This window comes from Pongo pygmaeus, chromosome 11 (assembly GCF_028885625.2).
Source record: "Pongo pygmaeus isolate AG05252 chromosome 11, NHGRI_mPonPyg2-v2.0_pri, whole genome shotgun sequence".
Classification (NCBI taxonomy): Eukaryota; Metazoa; Chordata; class Mammalia; order Primates; family Hominidae; genus Pongo; species Pongo pygmaeus.
Window position 1 is genome coordinate 142,015,521 of NC_072384.2, and position 23,441 is coordinate 142,038,961.

General features: G+C 40.7%; 1 protein-coding gene across 9 annotated transcripts in view; it reads left to right on the plus strand.

The window, feature by feature from the left end:
• SEPTIN2 (septin 2) overlaps positions 1–23,441 on the plus strand; it is a 38,639-nt gene that overhangs the window by 1,136 nt on the left and 14,062 nt on the right. For 4 of the 9 annotated variants that reach the window (XM_063648432.1, XM_054477260.2, XM_063648433.1 and 1 more), the window contains exons 2-7: positions 7,750–7,775; positions 9,540–9,660; positions 18,512–18,598; positions 19,364–19,487; positions 20,764–20,898; positions 21,055–21,172. In XM_063648432.1, coding sequence (XP_063504502.1) covers positions 7,767–7,775; positions 9,540–9,660; positions 18,512–18,598; positions 19,364–19,487; positions 20,764–20,898; positions 21,055–21,172 — 594 coding nt within the window. In that variant the 5' untranslated portion in view covers positions 7,750–7,766. Of the gene's footprint in view, positions 1–1,136; positions 1,236–7,749; positions 7,776–9,539; positions 9,661–18,511; positions 18,599–19,363; positions 19,488–20,763; positions 20,899–21,054; positions 21,173–23,441 lie in introns of all 9 variants that reach the window. The other 5 variants (XM_063648438.1, XM_063648437.1, XM_063648435.1 and 2 more) reach the window with 3 other exon arrangements.

Sequence of the window (23,441 nt, forward strand, 5' to 3'; positions counted from 1 at the left end):
CCGAAAAACACTTAGAGCTTGTGTGGCCATCTTGTCTTTCTAACGGTGCCATTTCCTCCCGGAGGCGTGGAGGACTGGCCAGCCCCCAAACCTCCAAGCCCATCGGCTTGATGCGGCGGATAAGCCAGGTGGGGAGCGACTAGGCCCTGTCTGCGGGTACCTTCGGCGAGGAGAGGCGACGAAGGTCTGCACCAGCGAGGCACGGACAGGCAGCAGGGGGTAGGGTATAGGGTTGGAGGCCGCCGAGTTGGCCCGAGGATGAGAAGCGGACCTGTGGCTTCCGTGGTCTCAGTGGAGTCCCAGCTGTGACCTGGCCTACTGGCCCAGACAAGACCTGGCTTGCTTTTTTTTTTTTTACCTTTTCGGTCTAATTCTTGTCAGTGCCACCAGACCTTGTCCTCTCTCCACGCAAACACATGAACCAACTACACTGAACTTCTTGTAGTTCAAACTTCTGCACCTTTGGCCATTGCCCAAACTCTTAAATCTGGTTACCTCCCACCTTAACTGCCTTCTCCTTACCTAGTCCCTGCTTGTGGGATTCCGCCCAAATTAGATTTCCTCCAGACAGGCTTAGGTGTTTGCCTGATGTTCAGGTGGTATTTGTCCACTGGACTATTGGTACTGTGAGTGGCAGGGCACATCTTGTCACCCATACCCATTGCCTCGGTTGTTGTCTAGCACCTAGTAGGTTCTCAAATACTTTTTGAATGACTTAAATCACAGTGCCTGCCGATATATTGAATGTTTCAAAATCGTTTTGCGTTAGGGGTCATGAAAGCTGGTTCTTGATACTTCTGGTTTGAGCTTCATTGTTATCAGTGATTTTTCATAGCTCCCATTAATGGATTCTTTGCACCACCCAGCATCCTAACTCATGATGTGTACTGTTATGTCTAATCTTGGCATTGATCTCATTAGCTATAAAGGTTGTCCTGATTTTTCTTCCCCAACTTCCACCTTGATCTCTCGCACCAGTGCCACATCCCGGAATAAAGAACAAGAGCGTTTTAATTAGGTCAGATTTACATTCTGACTGGCTCTTAAACTAGCAAGGTGACCTAGGGAAAGGGGCCAGGGTTTCCCTCTATCATTCATAAATGTAATTCAGGGCCCCTTTTTATCCCCAATACCAGCATACAGAAACTGCTGTGAAAGAAGAAGTTGTGGGTATTTTTTTTTTTTTTGGTCTGGAGGAAAGGGGACACCAAAACTCATTTGGCAGCAGAGGTGAGGTAAGGCCATTTGTATAGTCTGTTCCGTTAGTGGTCATATATGCCACTTATCCCTGCCCCAGTCCCTGTTAGGAGTGTTATGTGGTTATACTGAACGTGGACCTTCCCCAAATCCAAAGAATCCAGATGCTTTGAATAAGATCATGGACCTTCCGGGTTCTACATCGCAGGATGTTGTTCATCTTGTATCTTTTGTTTTGGGAAAATTGGTTTTTTATATGTATTGGGAGTATTCTGTGGAATAAATAAGCTGTGGGTCAAGATTGAAGAACTTTAAACAACTTCTGGCATGTGGAATAAACACGATCTGAAGAAATAGAATTTTCATTTGACTACATTTTTGATCCAATTTGCACCCAGTGTTTAAGTTAATCACAGTGCTTGGCAGTTTGTGTTGCTGGATCAAGGCTTTCTCACTGAAAACCATGTGCTTCAAAGGTTCATTATTCTCTTTCACCTTCCATTTCACATTAGTTAATAAATTATGAGAGAAAACATTGTGGATCCAAGTTATGTTTCAGAAAAAAAAAACAACAGGGAAAAAAAAAGATGGCAGGAGAAACTTGGTAAAGTCAAAGCAAAGTTGAAATGTCAGTTTTAAGACAAATAGTTTCTCCATTCTCCCATATGTGTGCACAGGGTTCAGTGAGGCTGAGGGGTTCTGTGGAGGTGCGGGAGAGGTGCTCTATGGTATTTCTATGTTGCACTGTGTGGGTTTGAAATCAGATACATGTAATAGGTGATAAGGTAAGTGCCTGCTCTTTTCTATCCTCAGCATTGGCATTTAATCTTTCCATGTGAACTTGAAGCTCATTTTATACAATCCTTTAAGAAAAAAGCCACACCATTAGGGATTCCAGTTAGAAATGGACTAAATAATATAGTAATTTGGGGAAAATAAAAATGATTTGATTTATGTAGGACCTGTTTTCTAGTTTGGTCCCTACTTGTTTGGATTTTAAAAAATTCTATTGTAAATGATGTGCCCCCATTTCTATTCTTTAATATTCATTGCTGGTACTTGACTTACTTGAGATTTTATATTCAGCTACCTTACTAAATTATCTTATTCTAGAATTTTTTTAACCAGAGTATTTGTATTTTCTTTCTTTTTTTTTTTTTGAGACAAAGTCTTGCTCTGTTGCCAGGCTGGAGTGCAGTGGTGCGATCTCAGCTCACTGCAACCTCCGCCTCCCGGGTTCAAGCGATTCTGCCTCAGCCTCCCGGGTAGCTGGGACTACAGGCACGCGCCACCCCACCTGGCTAATTTTTGTATTTTTGGTAGAGACAGGGTTTCACCATGTTGGCCAGGATGGTCTCGATCTCTTGACCTCATGATCTGCCCACCTTGGCCTCCTAAAGTGCTGGGATTACAGGCATGAGCTACCGCACCCAGCCGAGTATTTGTATTTTCTGTGTATTCAGTCCAATCAGCAAAAAAGTGTTTTGTTTTGATTTTCTTGTTTCATTATATTCAGTAAACTCACCGAGGTAGTATTAAATAGTCATGGTGAAATTGCAATATCTAGATCTTACTTGGATCTTGATTCACATGAAAAAAATGAGAGAATGGAGAAAATACTGATTGGATATTTGATTGCATTAAAGAACTAGCTATGGGTAATGGTTTGTCATTTTTAGAAGCCCTTATTTTTAGATATGTACCGTGGAATATAAATGAAATGTTATATGTCGTATTTGCTTCATAATCATCCAGGCAGTGGCATTGATGATTGTGGAAATAGATGAAACATTATTGACCTTGAGTTGCTGATTGTTGAAGTGGGTAATTTTGTTGGCTTTTTGTATAGGTCTTCACGTAAAAGTTTCCATGTAAGTGCTTAAAAATAATTATGGAAGGACATTCCTGCCTAATTATTGGTTGTAATTTAAATAGATTTAATTTACTGTTGTTTAGAGAATAGCATTTGCCTTTGGTTTTCAGAAATATCCTCAATTAGATTTAAGCAGTTTTCCTTTTTTTCTTTCTTTGAGACAGTCTCATTCTGTCACCCAGGCTGGAGTGCAGCAGCACCATCTCGGCTCACTACAACCTTCACTTCCTGGGCTCAAGGGATCCTCCCACCTCAGTCTCCCACTTAGCTGGGACTACAGGTGCCCGCCACCACACCCAGCTAATGTTTTTGTATTTTTTGTAGAGAAAGTGTTTCACCATGTTGTCCAGACTGGTCTTAAACTCCTGAGCTCAAGCGCTCCTCCTGCCTCAGCTTCCCAAAGTGCTGGTATTACAGGCATGAGCCACCACACTCCGCCAGCAGTTTTCTTACTTAGTGTTTTCATTATGATTGGTTGCTGAATTTTATATGCCTCATCAGCATCTATTAATGCATGATTTTTTTTTCCCCTATATTGTGTTGTTGGATTAATATTGGTAGATGCTTTTGATACATTACTGGAATCTAATTGCTAGCAAATATTTTATACAGGATTTTTGCATTTATATTTGTGAGTGAGATTGACCTACGGTGTTCATTCATTCCTTTGTTCCTTTCTTATGTCTCCATCTGGGTTTGTTATTAAAACTGTGGTGTCTTCATAAAACAAATTGTTTTCCCTTTCCTCTGTAGAGGCTTCGAATAGTTAAATGACTTTGGTCTTGTCCAAGGTTAAATGGAGTTCAACTCTAACGTCAAGTCTTGGTCCTTTTCATTGGTATGTCTTTAATCAGCTGCTTAGTGATACTTGTTTTAGTCAGATTTTCCAGTTTTTGGTTCTGTATTGGTAATTTACAGTGCCCATTTTTTCTACATTTTCAGATTTGGGGCCATTTTGCTACATGTAGTCTCCTCTGTCATTATTTTAGCTACTTTTCTATATTTGCTATTTTTTCCTGAATTGGGCTTGTGAGGAATTTGTTTTAGAAAACCAGCTTTTGCGGCCGGGCACAGTGGCTCACGCCTGTAATCCCAGCACTTTGGGAAACCAGGGTGGGTAGATCACCTGAGGTCAGGAAGTTTCACCTGGCCGACATGATGAGACCCCATCTCTACTAAAAATACTAAAATTAGCTGGGCATGATGGCGGGCACCTATAATCTCAGCTATTCCGGAGGCTGAGGCAGGAGAATTTCATGAATCCGGGAGGCAGAGGTTGTAGTGAGCTGAGATCGCGCCAGTGCACTCCAGCCTGGGCAACAAGAGCAAAACTCCGTCTCAAAAAATAAAAAGAAAACCAGCTTTTGGATTTGTTTACCCTTCTTTTTCCCCCTTCATAATTCATTTTTTCTCTTTATTGATTTCCTGTTTTATCTCGTAAGTTTTGCTTTTATCTTCCTTCCATTGCTTTCTAGAGATTGCTTGTGGCTTTGCTTTTGTTACCCTCCTTGATCCTGGGGATATCCAGTAATGTAACAAATTACTGGGAGTTACTTTTCATCTTTTTCCACCCAATTTAAGCAGATCATTATTTGAGAACATTGACTGTAAAAATGTTTTTCAAATTTTGCTTAGGCTTTTTTTAATGGTAGTTACATGACTTCAAACATTTTTTAAGGTATTGATTCAATTTTCTGTATGTCTGCTAAATCAGATTTATTTGTTGTATTACTCAATTCTTCTCTGTCCTTGCACATACTGTGTTTACTGAATCTGTCCGGTTCTCAGAGAACTCTATTAAATTTTCTCACTTGAATTTTTTTTTTTTTAAGTTAACTTTGTATTTTTCCTAGTCCTTGCTTTATGTGTTTATCTACAGTGATTATTTGAATATACAGGCTTACGAATATTATGTCTTCCCTATAAATTGTTTCTTTTATCATTATAACTTGTTATCCCTGTTACTCTGCTTATTTTTACTTTAATTCCCACCTTGGCTGATAGTAGTGTTGTCTCTCCTCCGTGTTTGCACTAGCCTGCTATTTTTTACCTTGTCCCTTTATTTTCAGCCTCTCTTTGTTCCTTTTGCTTTAAACATACACCTTATAGCTGGACGGTTTTTGTTTTGTTTTGTTTTGTTTTTTGTTTTTTCAGGCCAATCTGTCTTCTCCTTTAAGCAGAGAATTTGGTTATTTCACATTTATACTGATGACTGATATTCTTGAATTTTGTCCCCGTTGTCTTGATTTAGGATTACTTCTGATTTTGTTTCTTCTTGTTCCTTTTCCATATTTTTGCTGGTTTGATGAAGTTGCTGTTTCCTCCATATTTTTCTCTTAATTTGGAAGTTCTCGTTGTTTTCTTTAATGATTACCATTTTTTTTTACTTTCATAATCAGATAGTTACCTCTATATATTTGAAAGCAAGATGCCCACTCCTTCTGCCAAAACTGTCTGTATTACATCTGACCCTTCTCTTTCCCTTTAGGAAGTTCTGCTCCTCCACACTCACACTTGCTCTCAATTCTTAGGTTTTGCTGAAGTTAAAGGCTCTTGAACCTTACTGCCCTTGGTTAACCAAGCCAAATAACATTGGGGATGCAGGGATGTCATTTCTTCCAAGGTAGCTGGGAACATCTCCAGTCAAAAGGGAGAAACACAGGACACGGTATTCAGGAAGTTAAGATTTAGGGGAGGGGAATCGAGAGGCAAAGTGAGAGAAGCTTTTTAATAAGTTTCTAAGCTCCAGAGGGAACAAAATTTGACAGCAGTCATCTTTCTTGGAGTTGTTACTGAAGATTAGCCAACAGACTCCATGCTTTCCAAAGCTTCAGGGTTTCTAAAATTTGTATAAAAATTCCACATATCTCTGGCTGGGCGCAGTGGCTCACGCCTGTAATCCCAGCACTTTGGGAGGCTGAGGCGGGCAGATCACGAGGTCAGGAGATCGAGACCATCCTGGGTAACGTGGTAAAACCCCATCTCCACTAAAAATTAAAAAAAAAAAATTAGCCGGGCATGGTGGCGGGCGCCTGTAGTCCCAGCTACTCGGGAGGCTGAGGCAGGAGAAGGACGTGAACCCAGGAGGCGGAGGTTGCAGTGAGCTGAGATCACCCACTGTACTCCAGCCTGGGAGACAATGCGAGACTCCATCTCAAAAAAAAAAAAAAAGAAAAAAATTCCACATATCTGTAAAACTATTGTCATATTTTTCAAACGCTCAGATGCCTTCAGTGCTATTTCTTTTCCTCATAAATGTAGTTCACATTGCTCCCTGTACCCCAGTGTCAAAATCTAGTTCTCAGGTAGCTCTAGGAAACTCCAGTGGGTGGCAGACATGTTCAGGTTACAGTGCTCTATGTAATGACGTCCCTTATTCCTTGAAAGGTTTCAAAGAGAGAGGGGAAATGACGTAATTCCAGAGGTCAGGGAAGTATGTATCCGTGTGTATCCCGTTTGTGTCCCTAGTGTCTAACATACAATCAGTACTGAAGAAAAATTTGAATATTATTGAAAATATGGAATATGTGCGTACGTATACACATATGCAGTTGCTTTTATCAACTTAAAAATTTTTTAAATTTTTTAATTTTTTGTAGAGATAGGGTTTTGCTATGTTGCCCAGACTGGTGTTGAATTTTTGGCTTCCAGCAGTCCTGCCTCTGCTTCCCAAACTGCTGGGATTACAGGCATGAGCCACTGCACCCAGCCACTATCTAATTTTTTTTTTTTTTCTTTAATGGAGTCTCACTCTGTCGCCCAGGTTGGAGTGCAGTGGCATGATCTCGGCTCACTGCAACCTCCGCCTCCCAGGTTCAAGCGATTCTCCTGTCTCAGCCTTCTGAGTAGCTGGGATCACAGGCACGTGCCGCCACGCCTGGCTGAATCAGTATTTTTAGTAGAGATGGGGTTTCACCATGTTGGCCAGGCTGGTCTTGAACTCCTGACCTCAAGTGGTCCGCCTACCTCGGCCTCCCAAAGTGCTGGAATTACAGGCATGAGCATCACGCCTGGCCTAATTTTTTTAATCGAATTTACCTTTGTAATGATAGATGCTTGTCTTATTCCTAGGGAAGTATTTGAAGTAATTGAGGTGCTGTCACCTAAAATAATCAAAAGGCTCCTGATTCAGTTAAAATAATTCATTTAAGTACAGAGTGTAAGCTGAGCTACACCAAAGAATGGTGATTAGTGCTCCCAGGGTGGGGAAAAATGAGGATTGTTTATATAGGCAAAATGGAGGTGCCAAACAGAATTACAACATTTTCTGAACTAAGGCTCATTTAAAGATACAAATTTGATTGGCTACTATTGATTACACTTCAAGGGATCTATTTAACTTCCTTTCGTAAAGAAGTAACAGTCATAAGGATCTCTCATCTCCCAGTCATTGAGTCTAGTTTTGAATAAAGAGTAGGGAGTCTGGTTAATGTATACATCTAAACACAGAAGTCAGAAAGAATAAAAGTAGTGATATTACATGAGCCAGCTGTCAGTGCTTAACTTTTCCCTTTGGCCTAATAAATTTGGAAGGTCCTGAAATTGTGTTTTCTTTTTACATTGCCTATGTATGTGTAAGTCTTTTTCAGGTCAGTTCACGCTGTTAAATATACGTGCGTATACATACATACTATGTATGTGCGTTTATGTGTGTCTGTGTGTTTTTTTTTTTTTAACAGACGAAGCTTCACAAAAGATGTCTAAGGTAAGATCATACTTCATGTATCTACAGCATAAGGAGAAATTGCTTTATGTTTTCAGACTGTTGACAGTCGGGATTTATACGATTCATTATTTTTAATACAACTGATGTATTTGATTCATTAAGACAAAGAGTTCTAATTTAGTTGTCTTTTTTTTTTTTTTTTTTTTTGAGACGGGAGTCTTGCTCTGTCACCAGGCTGGAGTGCAGTGGCATGATTTCAGCTCACTGCAACTTCTGCCTCCCACGTTCAAGCGATTCCCCTGGCTCAGCCTCCGGAGTAGCTGGGACTGCAGATGTGTGCCACCATGCTGGCTAATTTTTTGTATTTTAGTAAATTCGGGGTTTCACCATGTTGGCCAGGATGGTCTTGATCTGTTGACCTCGTGATCCGCCCGCTTTGGCCTCCCGAAGTGTTGGGATTACAGGCGTGAGCCACCGTGCCTGGCCTAATTGTCATCTTAAAAGCTTGGAGCTTTCTCTTTTTTCAGGCTTCTACTTTCTTTTCTCTACACACATCAGTAACAGTCCTTTTAGCCCCCTTAGTTCATTCCCAGCAGACCAGATAATTTAGAATTCTGATAATTTATTATTATGAAATTGATGGCGCTCTTAGACTTGATAAATTGGTTTAAATCAGCCCTTGCAAGTTAGTTCAGAGATAAATTAGTTCTAAAGAACATATGCTGAGAAAAGCAGAACTTGTGGTTAACATTGCAAGATTATTATTTCTCTGGTTTTTTAAATCTTTGAATCCTATGGGTGTTCATTACTATCCAATGCAAAATCATCATGCCAGTTTTTGCATTTTATACCAGTGTTAGCGTGGAACACAGATAAGCAAAAAAAAAAAAAAGAAATTATTTCACCACTCAGAAATAACCACTGTTGTTAATATGTTACATATATTCTTTTTCACCTGTGTGTACATTTGACTATACATTTACAAAATGTAATCCTAAAGGAAATACTATTTTATATCTTGCCTTTTTCAATTAATAAATTGATTTTTTAAATTTCTTCTCATTTTCAGTATACCACTGTCTAGATTCTGGTTACTTCTCCTATTCTTGCCTTCTCATATCTCTGTCCTCTCTCTCATCAGATACCCTTCTATCAAGGAATATTGATGCTTCAGTGTAGTCAGCTATGATCTTCTCATTCTGTCTTTTCTTTCTTGTCTTTGACACTAGATACTCAACGTCCCACCCCTAATTTGCCTGCCTCAGCCTCGGTGAAACTCTGTTCTATACAGCTAGAAGCACAGCAAGAGAGATGCTTTTTTCCTGGATACTTTTCAGAAATGCATTGCACCTAATACCTGGGGGAAGCTATTCTTTAGCCAAGATTGTTGAATGAAACCATTCATTCAAAGTACTGTCAGCTGTAGCAGTACTTTGTAAGCTTGACTGATTTTCCTGGAACTCCATAGTCTCTCAAGTCGAAATTTGAAATTGCATGAAGATGTATTAAGCATGTATCTTCTATGTATTGTTAAATTCCTAAACAGAATACTGATTAACAAAATGTTAATTTTCAGTCAGCATATAACTAAGGAGTTATAGTAGATAATTTTTTTTTTTAATGCTCCTAGTTGAATACTACTGGTTTTCTGATAGAAGTATGACTTTCTGGACGTGTTTATCTATACTTTTTTAAAAATTTGTGAAAACTGATAACCTATGTTTGTTTCATATCTAACTGATTATATTTTAAAAGCAACTACTAAGGTGTTTATTAGTTTGTTTGTTTTTTAATCTTATTTAGCAACAGCCAACTCAGTTTATAAATCCAGAAACACCTGGCTATGTTGGATTTGCAAATCTCCCCAATCAAGTTCACCGAAAATCAGTGAAAAAAGGTTTTGAGTTCACACTGATGGTGGTCGGTAAGAAATTAATCTATAGTCTCCAACTTACTAAAAAAAATCTCCCCTTTCCAATCTCTGGAGTATGATAACGTGACCTATAAAGTAAGAGGAAAATTTGGCAGAGTCAAATAACTTGAGAATTTGAACAAATATATGTATATTCATTAGAAAATTTTTCTCAGAAGCAAAATTATTTTTCTGTCACTTGCTTATTTATATGGAGTGAAAGTTTACTCATTGTGTCAGCTAGGCTCCAGATGGCCCCCAGTGATTCTTATCTCCTGGTGTTCACAACTTTCTGGTCCCTTCCTGCATTGAGTAGGGTTTTACTTGTATAGCCAGTAGGACATTGTGGAGATGAAAGTGTGTCATTTTCTAAGACTAGGTCATAAAAGGCATTGTGGCCCCCTACCTTGCCTCTTCTCAAATTACTCACTCTGGAGGAAGCCAGCTGTCATGTCAAGAGAACACTCAAGCAGCCTTACAGGGAAGCCCACCAAGTAAGGAACCAAGGCCTGCCAATGGCTGTGTAAGTGACCCATTTCAGAAATATCCTCCAGGCCAGGCATGGTGGCTCACACCTGTAATCTTAGCGCTTTGGGAGGCCGAGGCAGGCAGGAGTTGAAGATCAGGCTGGGCAACATGGTGAAACCCTGTCTCTACAGAAAATATGAAAACCAGCCAGGCATGGTGGCATGTACCTGTAGTTCCTCTCACCCGAGCCCAGGAGGTTGAGGCTGCAGTAAGCTGAGATCATGCCACTGCACTCAAGCTTCAAGCCTGGGTGACAGAATGAAACCTTGTCTCAAAAAAAAAAAAAAAAAAACCAGGCATTTACAGTGTAACATTCACAATATCTAATGTCTAATAGAAAATTGTGTGGCATCAAAGAAACAAAAACTGTACATAATCAGGAGAAAAAGGCAATAGAAACAGATCCAGAAATGATAGAAATGGATCTCAGTGGCAAAGAAGAACTCTGTTACTTAAAGGAAAGCATGAATATAATAAGATAAAGGAAAGATACAACAGAGAACCAAGTGGAACTTCTAAAGATTAAAATACAACCGAAATAAATTTTCACGATAAGCCTGACAGCACATTATACACTACAGGAGAAACAGGACAGTAGAAGCACAGTAAGGGAAAAGCTGGAAAAAAAAAAGAAATTGAATGTGCCCTCAGTGTCCTTTGGTACACTGTAAACAGTCTAATATATGGATTATATTCACAGAGAAGACAGGAAAGCAAAAAAAAATCATGAAAAAATGCCTGGGAATTGTCCAATTTTCAGCAAAGTTATAAATGCACAAATCCAAGAAGCTCGACAAATACCAGGCAAAATAAATATAAAGAAAACTACACCAGGATGCATCATAACACGCTTCCAGAAACTACTGATGAAACAACAAGCGGAAGAAATAATAGAGAAGAGCATGTAATAAGCAAATAGACCATAGATAAACAGAAAGGTCTTTAAAAGTAGCCAGAACAGGCCTGGTGTGGTGGCTCATGCCTGTAATCCTAGCACTTTGGGAGGCCAAGATGGGTGGATCACTTCAGCCCAGGAGTTCAAGACCAGTTCAAGAGCAACATGGTGAAACACTGTCTGTACAAAAGATTAAAAAATTAGCCAGCCTTGGTGGGGGATGCCTGTAGTCACAGCTACTTGAGAGGCTGAGGCAGGGAGGATCACCTCAGCCTGAGACATCAAGCCTGTGGTGAGCTGTGATCATGCCACTGCACTCCAGCCTGGGTGACAGAGTGAGACCCTGTCTCAAGAAAAGAAAAAAGTAGCCAGAACAAAGAAATTTATTACATACAGGGGATTGAAGATAAGAGGAGTGACCACTGAATTGTCATTAGGAATAATGTAACTGGTCGGGTGTGATGGCTCATGCCTGTAATCCCAGCACTCTGGGAGGCCAAAACGGGCGGATTACTTGAGGTCAGGAGTTTGAGACCAGCCTGGCCAACATGGCAAAACCCCATCTCTACTAAAAATACAAAAATCTGGGTGTGGTGGTGCATGCCTGTGACCACCCAGCTACTTGGGAGGCTGAGGTCAGGAGTATCACTTGAACCAGGGAGGCAGAGGTTGCACTGAGCCGAGATTGCACCGCAGCACTTTAGTCTGGCGACAGAGCAAGACTCCGTCTCAAAAAATAAAATTAAGTAGAAATTGGCTGGGCGCGGTGGCTTCTGCCTGTAATCACAGCATCTTGGGAGGCTGAGGTAGGCAGATCACCTGAGGTTGGGAGTTCAAGACCAGCCTGACCAACATGGAGAAATCCCGCCTTTACTAAAAAAAAAAAATACTAAATTAGTTGGGCATGTTAGCACATGCCTGTAATCCCAGCTACTCGGGAGGCTGAGGCCGGAGAATCGCTTGAACCTAGGAGGTGGAGGTTGCAGTGAACCGAGATCCCATCATTGCACTCCAGCCAGGGAAACGAGAGAAACTCCATCTCAAAACATGGTGGTTCACGCCTGTAATCCCAGCATGTTAGGAGGCTAGGTGGGTGGGTCACCTGAGGTGGGAAGTTTGAGACCAGCCTGACCAACGTGGAGAAACCTCATCTCTAGTAAAAATACAAAATTAGCTGGGTGTGGTGGCGCAGGCCTGTAATCCTAGCTACTTGGAAGGCTGAGGCAGGAGAATCACTTGAACCTGGGAGGTGGAGGTTGCGGTGAGCCGAGATCGCGCCATTGCACTCCAGCCTGGGCAATAAGAGCCCAGGCTCTTGTTTTTTTCTGTCTCACAAAAAAAAAAAAAAAAAAAGGTAGAGATTTAAAAATGAGAAAAGGTGTATGTGGCGGGGAGTAGAAGTAATGTAAATCTTTTTTTTTTTTTTTTTTTTTTGAGATGGAGCCTCACTCTGTCGCCCAGGCTGGAGTGCAGTGGCGCGATCTCAGCTCACTGCAAGCTCCACCTCCCAGGTTCCCGCCATTCTCCCGCCTCAGCCTCCCGAGTAGCTAAGATTACAGGCGCCCACCACCACACCCGGCTAATTTTGTTTTTGTATTTTTAATAGAGACGGGGTTTCACCGTGTTAGCCATGGTGGTCTTGATTTCCTGACTTCGTGATCCGCCTGCCTCGGCCTCTCTAAGTGCTGGGATTAATATAAATCTTACACAGACTTCTTCACGAAATAGATGAGTAGGAAACACCTACCAGCCTATTTTATTAAGCCAGCATTATCCTATTACAAATGACAAGAAAACTACAGACTAGTATATGTTAGAAATGCTTGTTCCTCGGTGCTGTAAAGAAATAGCACTTGAACATAAATTCAGTTTCCTCAGCATGGCCATTTTTACTTTCTACAGAAAGGGTACACTCGCCAGCAGTTTTGTCAAGAGAGTACACCAAACAAAGAGGATCATTTATAACCTGAGTCATTTATAACCTGATGCGTCTACCTTACTGCTGTGTCTGGTTTCCATTGGCTGGAACGGGACCTCACATTCTGTATTTGTCCTGATTGGCTAGCAACTTAGAACTTCTTAAAAGAGGCAAAGGCAGAGGAGAACAAAGGAAGGAGGAATGTTGAGAAAGGTAAAATCACCTTCGAATAAGGAAGAGCAACAGGCTATGACCTAATGCTTGCTTGGACCAGCATAAGCATGCCAGGGCAAATATTTAGGCTGAATTGTGGGAGCTAAGAACATAAAGTACATTGATTTCCTCATTACAGCTAGCAGATATTTAAGAATGTTAGTACAGGTCTTTGAATAAATTTTGCTTCTAAGAGAAGTTAGTATTTATTCCTAATTAGACGGGGAGGAAAGTCTTTAAAGAGGAGCCTCTACTTTACTTTTTACATATACACAAGCTAGACGTGGACATCTTAATTAAATCTTACCAAGTCCAGCAGTATATCTAAATAAAAAGACAATGCACTGAGTTCTGCTATGATGCAACCCGTGTGTTTCTAAAAAAAAATCACCATGCCATACAGCATGATGAATAAACACCACAGGGCTTACGGAGAAAATAGGGACACAATACTAAGAACCTTCATCAGTGACACGGTGGGAAAAAAGATAGGAACATAGCAATTATACCGGGCCACATGTAAATGGTTAAAAAATAATTACTGCACCATAGAAGCCCTGAGGTTTGTTTGGGCAAGTGGACATCAGGAGGGTTGCAACTTGTGCGCTTTTGTGTAGCTGTGGAAGGAGGATTTTCTGAAGTTGGAAAGTCGTAACACTAGGTGCACATGGGTGTGGCTTATAACAGGCAGTGAAGAAAGATAGCTGATAGATATTTAGGGGTGTGTGTTGGGAATATCCCCAAGTGGTTTGATTCGTTGGATGCAGAATTAAACACAGTCTTCTGTATTCACCTAGTTTCTCACCAATGAGATCATATATAATAGGCAAATATGAAATTCGTATTACGCTGCTATTCTGTAATGTATCAATCCCATTGGGACAAATTCTCATTTTCAAATTAGGACCGACTAAACAAATGGAGTTTATCTCAGAAATACATGATGCAACATTCAAAGTCATTGTCATTCAGTGTAGTTATCAAGGAGGAAGATGATGTTAGCTAAAAAACGAATTTGTAAAAATCCAGGACCCACTAAAGATAAGAAATTAGGCTGAGTGCAGTGGCTCACATCTGTAATCCCAGCACTTTGGGAGTCGGAGGCTGGCAGATCACCTGAGGTCAGGAGTTTTAAGACCAGCCCCCTCAACATGGTAAAACTTCATCTCTTTAGTACTTTTGTAAAGTACTGAAATTAGCCGGCCATGATGGTGGGTGCCTGTAATTTCAGCTATGCTGGAGGCTGAGGCGGGAGAATCGCTTGAATCCGGGAGCAGGGGTTTCAGTGAGCCGAGGTCATGCCACCGCACTCCAGCCTGCATGACAGAGCGAGACTCAGTCTCAAAAAAAAAAAAAAAAAAAACCACAAACGAGAGTATTAATAATTTTAAGACAGTACCACTTAACAGTCACAAAAAATATTGTTTAGAGATAAATTTTAAAAAATGTGCAAGACCTATACACTGAAAACTACAAAACAGTGCTGAGAGAAATTAAAATCTAAAGTTGTAAGATCTGCCCCATTTGTGGATTGGAACTATGCCCTTTCTCCCCCAAATCGTCCCATATTTTTTCTGAGACAGTCTTGCTCTGTCATCCAGGCTAGAGTGCAATGGTATGATTTTGGCAACCTCCACCTCCCAGGTTTAAGTGATTCTCGTTTCTCAGCCTCCCCAAGTAGCTGGGACTACAGGCATGTGCCACCACGCCCATCTAATTTTTGTATTTTTAGTAGAAATGGCATTTTGTCATGTTGGCCAGGCTGGTCTTAAACTCCTAGCCTGAAGTGATCCACTCTTCTCAGCCTCCCAAAGTACAAGGAGTGCTACTGGCATGAGCCACAGCGTCCAGCCCCAACTTTCAGAAATGAAAATTAACAAGCTGATTCTGAAGTTTAAATGTAAATGTAGAGGGCCTAGAACAGACTAAAACAGTTTAGAAAAAGAGCAGAGTTGGAGGATTACAGTCTCTGATTTCAAGACTTAACAGCAGTAATCAAGACAGTGTGGTAAGGGTAGATACACAGATCTACTGAACAGAGCAACAGCCAAGAAGTAGAACCATCAATATAATAAGTTCAATTTTTTTGTTGTTTTTTTTTTTGAGAAAAAAGCCAAGTTGATTCAATGGGGGCAAGGTTAGTCTTTTTATAGTCTGTAACAACTAGATGATTATGTGTGAAAAAATGAACTTCAACTCCTGCTTCACACCGTATATCACAATTAACCTGAAATTATAGTAGATTTAAATGTAAAGCTATAAAAATTCTACAAGAAAATGGGCAAAAAAAATTTTATGACTTTGTAGTAAGCAGATTTCTTAGGACATGAAGAATAGAAATTATAAAAACAATTGTGCATTATTAAAAGTTCGCCTTGAAAAGACGTTAATAGGAAAATAAAATGTGAGGAACTCAGAAAGTATTCATAGTACCATATCTGACAAAGGATATGTGTCCAGAATATATAAAAATATTGTACTGATCAGTAAGACAAATGACCCACTTACAAAGAGGGGGCAAAAGATTTGAATAGACATTTCACTAAGGAAGATAAACAGCCAGTAAACCCACATAAAGATGTCTACATCTTTGATGGTCGGGAATACACATTGAAACCACGAGATGCCACTACCCAGCCACTAAGAGGCAGGCACTCCAGGTGTCAGCAAGGATGTGAAACAACTGGAACTCTTATTAGTGAGCATGTAAAAACGCCACAACCAGTATGGAAGCCAGTTTGGTACTTCCTTAACAGTTAAGACCCAGCAATACCGCTTATATGTGTTTACCCACAAGAAATGAAAACATGTCTGTAAAGATTTGTATATGAATATTCATAGCTACTTTTCTCAATATATCCCCAAACTGGGGACAGCAGAGGTATCTAGAGAGTGGGTTAACAAATTGTGGTGTAGCCATACAATGGAATATTGCCAAGCACTACAAAGAAATGAACTACTCATAGATGCAACAACATGCATCAGTCTCAGAGCTTTGTTGAGCAAAAGCAGCCAGACACAAAACAGGCCATGTTGTATGATGCCATTTAAAAGTTTTAGAATAAGCAAAGCTGATACATAGTGACAAAGTAGATTGGTGTTTGCCTGCAGTGGGGACTGGAGAGGGTAGACTTCACAGTTACACAAAGCAACTCTAGGGTTATGAAAATAATCTTTATCTTGAGTGGAGTTTGGTTATCTGAGTATCTACTTTTGTCAAAACTGTACAGTTTAAATGGGTATATTTTAGTATTTGTAAATCGTGCCTCAATAAAGTGGATTTAAAAGAAAACAGATAGGGGGTTGAGGGTGAGTAGTGAAAAGTAGAACTAGAAAGCCATAAGAATCCTTAACTTTTAAATTGTAGTATTAATAGCTCAAGAAAAATGGGTGTATCAGGAAAACCCTAACACACCTAATTAGTAAATGAGAGACTATTGAAGAGGAAAGGCATAGTTTTTAAAATTGTTTCAGACTTTTAAAGACATACGTAAAGGAGCAAAAATGTAAAGGAGCATTGCACCACAGTTTATTAAAAGGATGACTTAATGGGATAATAGGCATTTAGTCAAATTTTTACACTCATATTTAGGCATGTTCAACACGTTGTTCTTTTCATGTGTGAAAATTATGGTTCACCTAAAATGCAGTCCTAATTTTGTATGTCTGCACATTTCTTTTAGTTTAGTTTAGTTTTGTTTTGTTTTTTGAGATGGAGTCTTGCTGTGTCGCCCAGGCTGGAGTGCAGTGGTGCGATCTCGGCTCACTGCAAGCTCCGCCTCCCGGCCTCACGCCATTCTCCTGCCTCAGCCTCCCGAGTAGCTGGGACTACAGGTGCCCACCACCACGCCCGGCTAATTTTTTGTATTTTTAGTAGAGACGGGGTTTCACCATGTTAGCCAGGATGGTCTCGATCTCCTGACCTTGTGATCCGCCCGCCTCAGCCTCCCAAAGTGCTGGGATTACAGGCATGGGCCACGGCGCCCTGCCATGCGTCTGCACATTTCAAATTCACTTATTTGTTCTTGATTTTCCCAGAATTGTTTTATTCTATAAGGGACAGGGTCTCACTCTCACCCAGGCTGAAGTGCAGTGGCATGATCATAGCCTGCTGTAACCTCTAACTCCTGGGCTCAAGCAATCCTTCTGCCCTAGCCTCCCAAGTAGCTGGGACTCTAGGTACATGCCACAACACCTGGCTAAGGTTTTAGGGTTTTTTAACTTTGTTTTGGTTTTTTGGGAGATGGGGGTCTCACTATTTTGCCCAGGCGGGGTCTTGAATTCTTAGCCTCAAGTGATCCTCCAGCCTTCGTCTCCTAAAGTGCTGGGATTATAGGTGTGAGCCACTGTGCCCAGCCAGCAATAATAATTTTTCAAAAGAGATGTGTACTCCTTCCTCATGCTTTGCAGAACTTAACAGAGGGTGGTTTAGGGTACCCAGGGGACAGTCCGGCACCAGTAGTACCAAGATCAGAAGCACTTCTCCATGCAAAATTAAGACTTAGATGATAACCTACAGTGAAGCAGTGGAATTTGTGCTTCCTTCAAATGTAAAATTTAATTTTTGGTATTTTGCATCTTTTTTGAAGTTAAATTTCAAATATTCAGAATATGTAGTCACAGTAGTTGAAGAGAGATTCTCACCTCATTGAAAGCTTACGTGGATTATGTGTCACCTGAATTAGTTGTGTGAACTCTACAAAGTGAGTGGGAAAGTTGCCTGACATATGGCAGTTGCCAGTGCTTGGAAACAGGGATGGGTTTAAAGCAGGAAGAAGACAAGGTGGCAGAAGGGGGAGGTTGCAGAGGGAGAGTGTGCAAGTGAGCCCACCAGACCACAGGCCCTGTCCTGCTCACCCATTTCTGCAGCTCAGGAAGCACAAGTGTTGTTGACACTATGGGATAGATATGTTCAGTTTTCTGAAAATGTGGTGAGTTTAGTGACTAGCAGAACTGATAATTGAAAACCTGCTTTGCATTCTATTTGTCAAAAATAAAAACCAACCTCTAAAGTACGTTCCTCACATTTGTGAACAGTTGTGTTGCTAACCTGATGTTCAAGTTGTGTAGTCTCATAGAGCTGGATTCAAATCTTGGCCCTGCTCTGGATAGTACTCTGACCTTGGGCAAATTAGAGTTTCTTTGAGTACCCTCAAAGATCATACTGCAAACATAGTAGTACTGTAGGTACTAAACACAGTGATGTTTGCGAGGTGCTTAGCCCAGTACCAGGCCTTGTGTAAACACTTAACCGATTGAATGGTGTCATATGGATAAGGTCATGACAAGGTTTTTCTTTTTATTTAAAGGTGAATCAGGTCTAGGAAAATCGACTCTCATAAACAGCCTATTCCTAACTGATCTCTACCCAGAAAGAGTCATACCTGGAGCAGCAGGTAAAAACATTCCTATGTTACTGTAAGTGTAATTCTACATGAAAGATGCTGAAGACTGCCTAATTAATATTTTATGTCTTAGCTCTGTGTTTTGTTTGTTCTTGTTCAGCTTTGAACACAAAGAAAACACTTTTGTGGGGTAGGTGTGCTGCACCGAGGTCCTTGGATTTGGGTAGTAGACTTCTTTGACACGTATCCATGGATCCATCCTCTCTGAGTTTATTTTGTCTGTAAAATGTAATACGTAGTTTCTGCCTATATTAAATATTTGATGGAAGGATTAAGTGAGAATGTTTTACATCAAAAGTGCTGTGTAACTAGAAGATTACTAGGATAGATGTTCTAATTCATCTACTGTCAGAAAGTTCCAGCACAGAACACCAGCATCCACAAATGACTGTTGAATGAATTAGGCACACATAGTGAGAGCCTAGGACTTGGGCTGCTACAAGAATATGTAGCCCTTTCAGAATATTTTTGAATTCAGTTTTTAAATGAATTTGTAAATTGCTTTCTTTTTCCCAGGAACAGAAATTATAATTTTTAATATTTGTGTTTTTAACCTTCCCCAGTAGCACAATAATCTTAGCTTTAACCTTCCCCTTTCTGACTTCTCTGGGATCATTTTTGCATAATCCCCATGGTATCTTTGGAGAACCTACCTCTGTAGAGAGGTAGTAGACTCTGAAGTCACTTGTCATAAGAATGTGAGCTTTCCTCTTCGCATGCTGCTTATATTCCCTATTAAGTTTGTTTCTTTTCTAGAAAAAATTGAAAGAACTGTCCAGATTGAGGCTTCAACTGTTGAAATTGAAGAGCGAGGGGTCAAGCTACGCCTGACAGTGGTAGATACCCCTGGCTATGGTGACGCTATCAACTGCAGAGATTGGTATGCACCCCCGTGCCCAGGGATCTACATTTGTTTACTTAATGTACTTAAATTTATAGATATTGTTAATGAGTGATTATTAAGTTTGGGATTGCTGTATATAATAAAACAGCTAGACAATTTAAAGCACGTTAAATGTTGACTTTTTAAATAAGGAATTTTATAGAGAGTAATTTTTTTCTGGTACTCTACTGCGATTTGAGATCGCAAAGCCAGTCATCCATAGACTGCTAGTATAAATGAAACACCTGGATTTGAGCCGTGGCTGGTGAACAAGATACTGTAGTACATCCTTTCTATGTGGAAGGAAGTGAAACCTGTTAAGAGAGTGGGTTGAGTCACAGTGTCTGTAAATGACTGCTCATTGGCATCATTTTCACAAATAAGGAAATGAAGAAGTAGAAGATAGAGCAGTCTCACCTGTACTGTGCAAAGAATGCCACTTTCGTTGTACAGACTCCCTCCTGGTTCTAATCCTGTCAACATAAAGCATCAGCTTTCCACCACTAGATGAAAAGGGGAAGGTTCTGTTGTCTTTCTCCTACATTTAGGAATTTCTCCCTTCTTACATGTGAAAGTGCTGTACTGTTTCCCAGCTCAGATAAATGCTGTTTCCCAGCTCAGATGAACCTGTTCTTGACCCGTGTTCTCTACCACCCTGTTCCTCTGCCCCTCTTCACAGTCACGTTCCTGAAAAGAATTGGCAGCCCTGGCCAGGTGCGGTGGCTCACGCCTGTAATCCCAGCACTTTGGGAGGCTGAGGTGGGCTGATCACAAGGTCAGGAGTTCGAGACCAGCCTGGCCAACATGGTGAAACCCTGTCACTACTAAAAATACAAAAATTAGCCGGGCGTGGTGGCGTGTGCCTATAATCCCAGCTACTCGGGAGGTTGAGGCAGGAGAATCGCTTGAACCCGGGAGGCGGAGGTTGCAGTGAGCTGAGATTGTGCCACTGCACTCCAGCCTGGGCAACAGAGTGAGACTCAGTCTCAAAAAAAAGAAAGAATTGGCAGCCCTGTCTACACTGGCCCTCTCTCAGGTGCATCATAACCTATTCCATTCAGGCTTTTGACTCTCAGCACTTAGGGGCAGTTATGCTTGGCATAGTTTCCAAAAACTTCCATTTGCCAAATCTGGGAGTCAGTCTTCTGTTCTCATCTTGAAAATGAATTATTAAATTATATATATTTGGGCAGAGGCACTTGTTTTCCCTTTGAAGTCAGGGATCCCCTGTTTTATACCCTATGATTATTGTTAATGTTTCTGTTTCTCTCAGTTTTAAGACAATTATCTCCTATATTGATGAGCAATTTGAGAGGTACCTGCATGACGAGAGCGGCTTGAACAGGAGGCACATCATTGATAATAGGGTGCATTGTTGCTTTTACTTTATTTCACCTTTTGGACATGGGTAAGTAATTGTTTACCGTGGAGAAATGCTTTACTACATGGGTTTGTAAGTTTTACCCAAACTGTGTATTTTAATATAAGAATTAAGATAATTTGAGAGAGAAGAGTTTTGTATGTATTTTTTTTAAATAAGTGACACTTCTAAAATTAATTTTAGACTTAAGCCCTTAGATGTGGCGTTTATGAAGGCAATACACAACAAGGTGAATATTGTGCCTGTCATTGCAAAAGCTGACACTCTCACTCTGAAGGAACGGGAGCGGCTGAAGAAAAGGGTGAGTGAGGCTGGCCTCCTGCTCTCCCTCTGGGTGCGACTCGGGGGCATGGGGATGAAGAAAGGAGTGTGTTCGTACGCTCATTCCTCTCAGGTGTCGGGAGGCAGGGCGGGAGACTTTTTCCTGAATTTTAGTGGTGGTTTTCAAGGAGAACCTAATAGTCACAAATTTTAATTTTTGCCTTCATGAAGGTATCAAATTTCTATTCTTTAAATTCTCCTTATATTTAAAATGCCCTCAATGAGTAGCAGTTGGTTACACACAAGTACATTCCATGGGAGTTAAATGACTCAGATATAGAAATGTGATCTCCCCATGAAGTTTGTTATTTTACCTAAATTCTTTACTGCAAATGACCCATACAAGGATGTATCTAAGTAGACTGGTTCTCTGTTCTGTTTGGAAACATGGCAGTTGTCAGCCAGCGAAGCGTCTCTCACCCCCCAGCATCTCCTGTGGTGTCCCAGTTTTAGTGCCCTCTTCCGTGTATGTCTGTAAAGCCTCTTTATTGATTCTCTGCTACATATTTTTAAATTGCTTACTTTGTTCTGATTATATGCTCCTTAAGAAAGTCCAAATAGTTGATATATGCTAAACTCTAAAAATACAAATCCCTCACTGAACATACCAGTATGTGCATAAAAATCCAAATCGCTAACTGAACATACTGGTGTGTGCATAAAAATACAAATCCCTAACTGAACATACCGGTACGTGCATAAAAATACAAATCCCTAACTGAACATACCGGTACGTGCATAAAAATACAAATCCCTAACTGAACATACCGGTACGTGCATAAAAATACAAATCCCTAACTGAACATACCGGTACGTGCATAAAAATACAAATCCCTAACTGAACATACCGGTACGTGCATAAAAATACACATCCCTAACTGAACATACCGGTACGTGCATAAAAATACAAATCCCTAACTGAACATACCGGTACGTGCATAAAAATACACATCCCTAACTGAACATACCGGTACGTGCATAAAAATACAAATCCCTAACTGAACATACCGGTACGTGCATAAAAATACAAATCCCTAACTGAACATACCGGTACGTGCATAAAAATACACATCCCTAACTGAACATACCGGTACGTGCATAAAAATACAAATCCCTAACTGAACATACCGGTACGTGCATAAAAATACACATCCCTAACTGAACATACCGGTACGTGCATAAAAATACAAATCCCTAACTGAACATACCGGTACGTGCATAAAAATACACATCCCTAAATGAACATACCGGTACGTGCATAAAAATACAAATCCCTAACTGAACATACCAATATGTGCATGTAATCCCAGTTGCTGTGGCAGGGTAGGGGGATACAGCAGGGGGTTGAGGCAGGAGGATCACTTGAGCCCTGAAGTTAGAGGCCAACTTCAGCAACACAGCAATACCGTGTCTCTAAAAAAAAAAAAACAAAAAAAAAAAAAAAAGTTTTTTAATAAAAGAATTTCTAGGCCAGGTGTGGTGGCTCACGCCTGTAATCCCAGCACTTTGGAAAGCTGAGGCAGGCAGATCACCAGAGGTCAGGAGGTCGAGACCAGCCTGGCCAACATGGCAAAACTCCATCGTTAAAAAATTACAAAAATTAGCTGGGCATGGTGGCAGGCACCTGTAGTCCCAGCTACTCAGGAGGCTGAAGCAAAAGAATCGCTTCAACCCAGGAGGTGGAGGTCAGCCTGGGTGACAGAGCAAGACTCCGTCTCAAGAAAAAAAAAAAAAAAGAATTTCTGTAATTACCCACAGAAAGAACAACTGTTAAGTATATATCCTTCTAGAACATAGCTTATGTTTTTGGTTTTGCAGAATGAAATCACATAGTAATACTATTCTGCCATTTGATTTTTCTATTTAAAAATATTTGGAAGCATCCTCATATATATACTGTATCCTAATTCTTACTGGATGCACAGCATTCCACCATTTGAATATACTCTAACTTGTCCAGTTTCCTGCGGATGAATATTTGGCTTACTTTTAGTTTTGATCTGGCCCCTTTTCTTCTTTGACCAAATTTACTGCTGCTTTGCCCCTTGCTCGCTGCTTTTGCTAGTGATACCCTCTGCCTGGAACAGTCTTCCCTCAGATATCTGTGTGGGCAACTCCCTCACTGAGCCCAACACTGCACACAAGATTTCACATCTCCATCCCCTGCTCTGCTGGTAGCACTCCCCCCACACTGCATAAAGTATTTCTCTAGCGTAGTTTTTGGCTTCTCCTGACCCCTGACCCCAGGT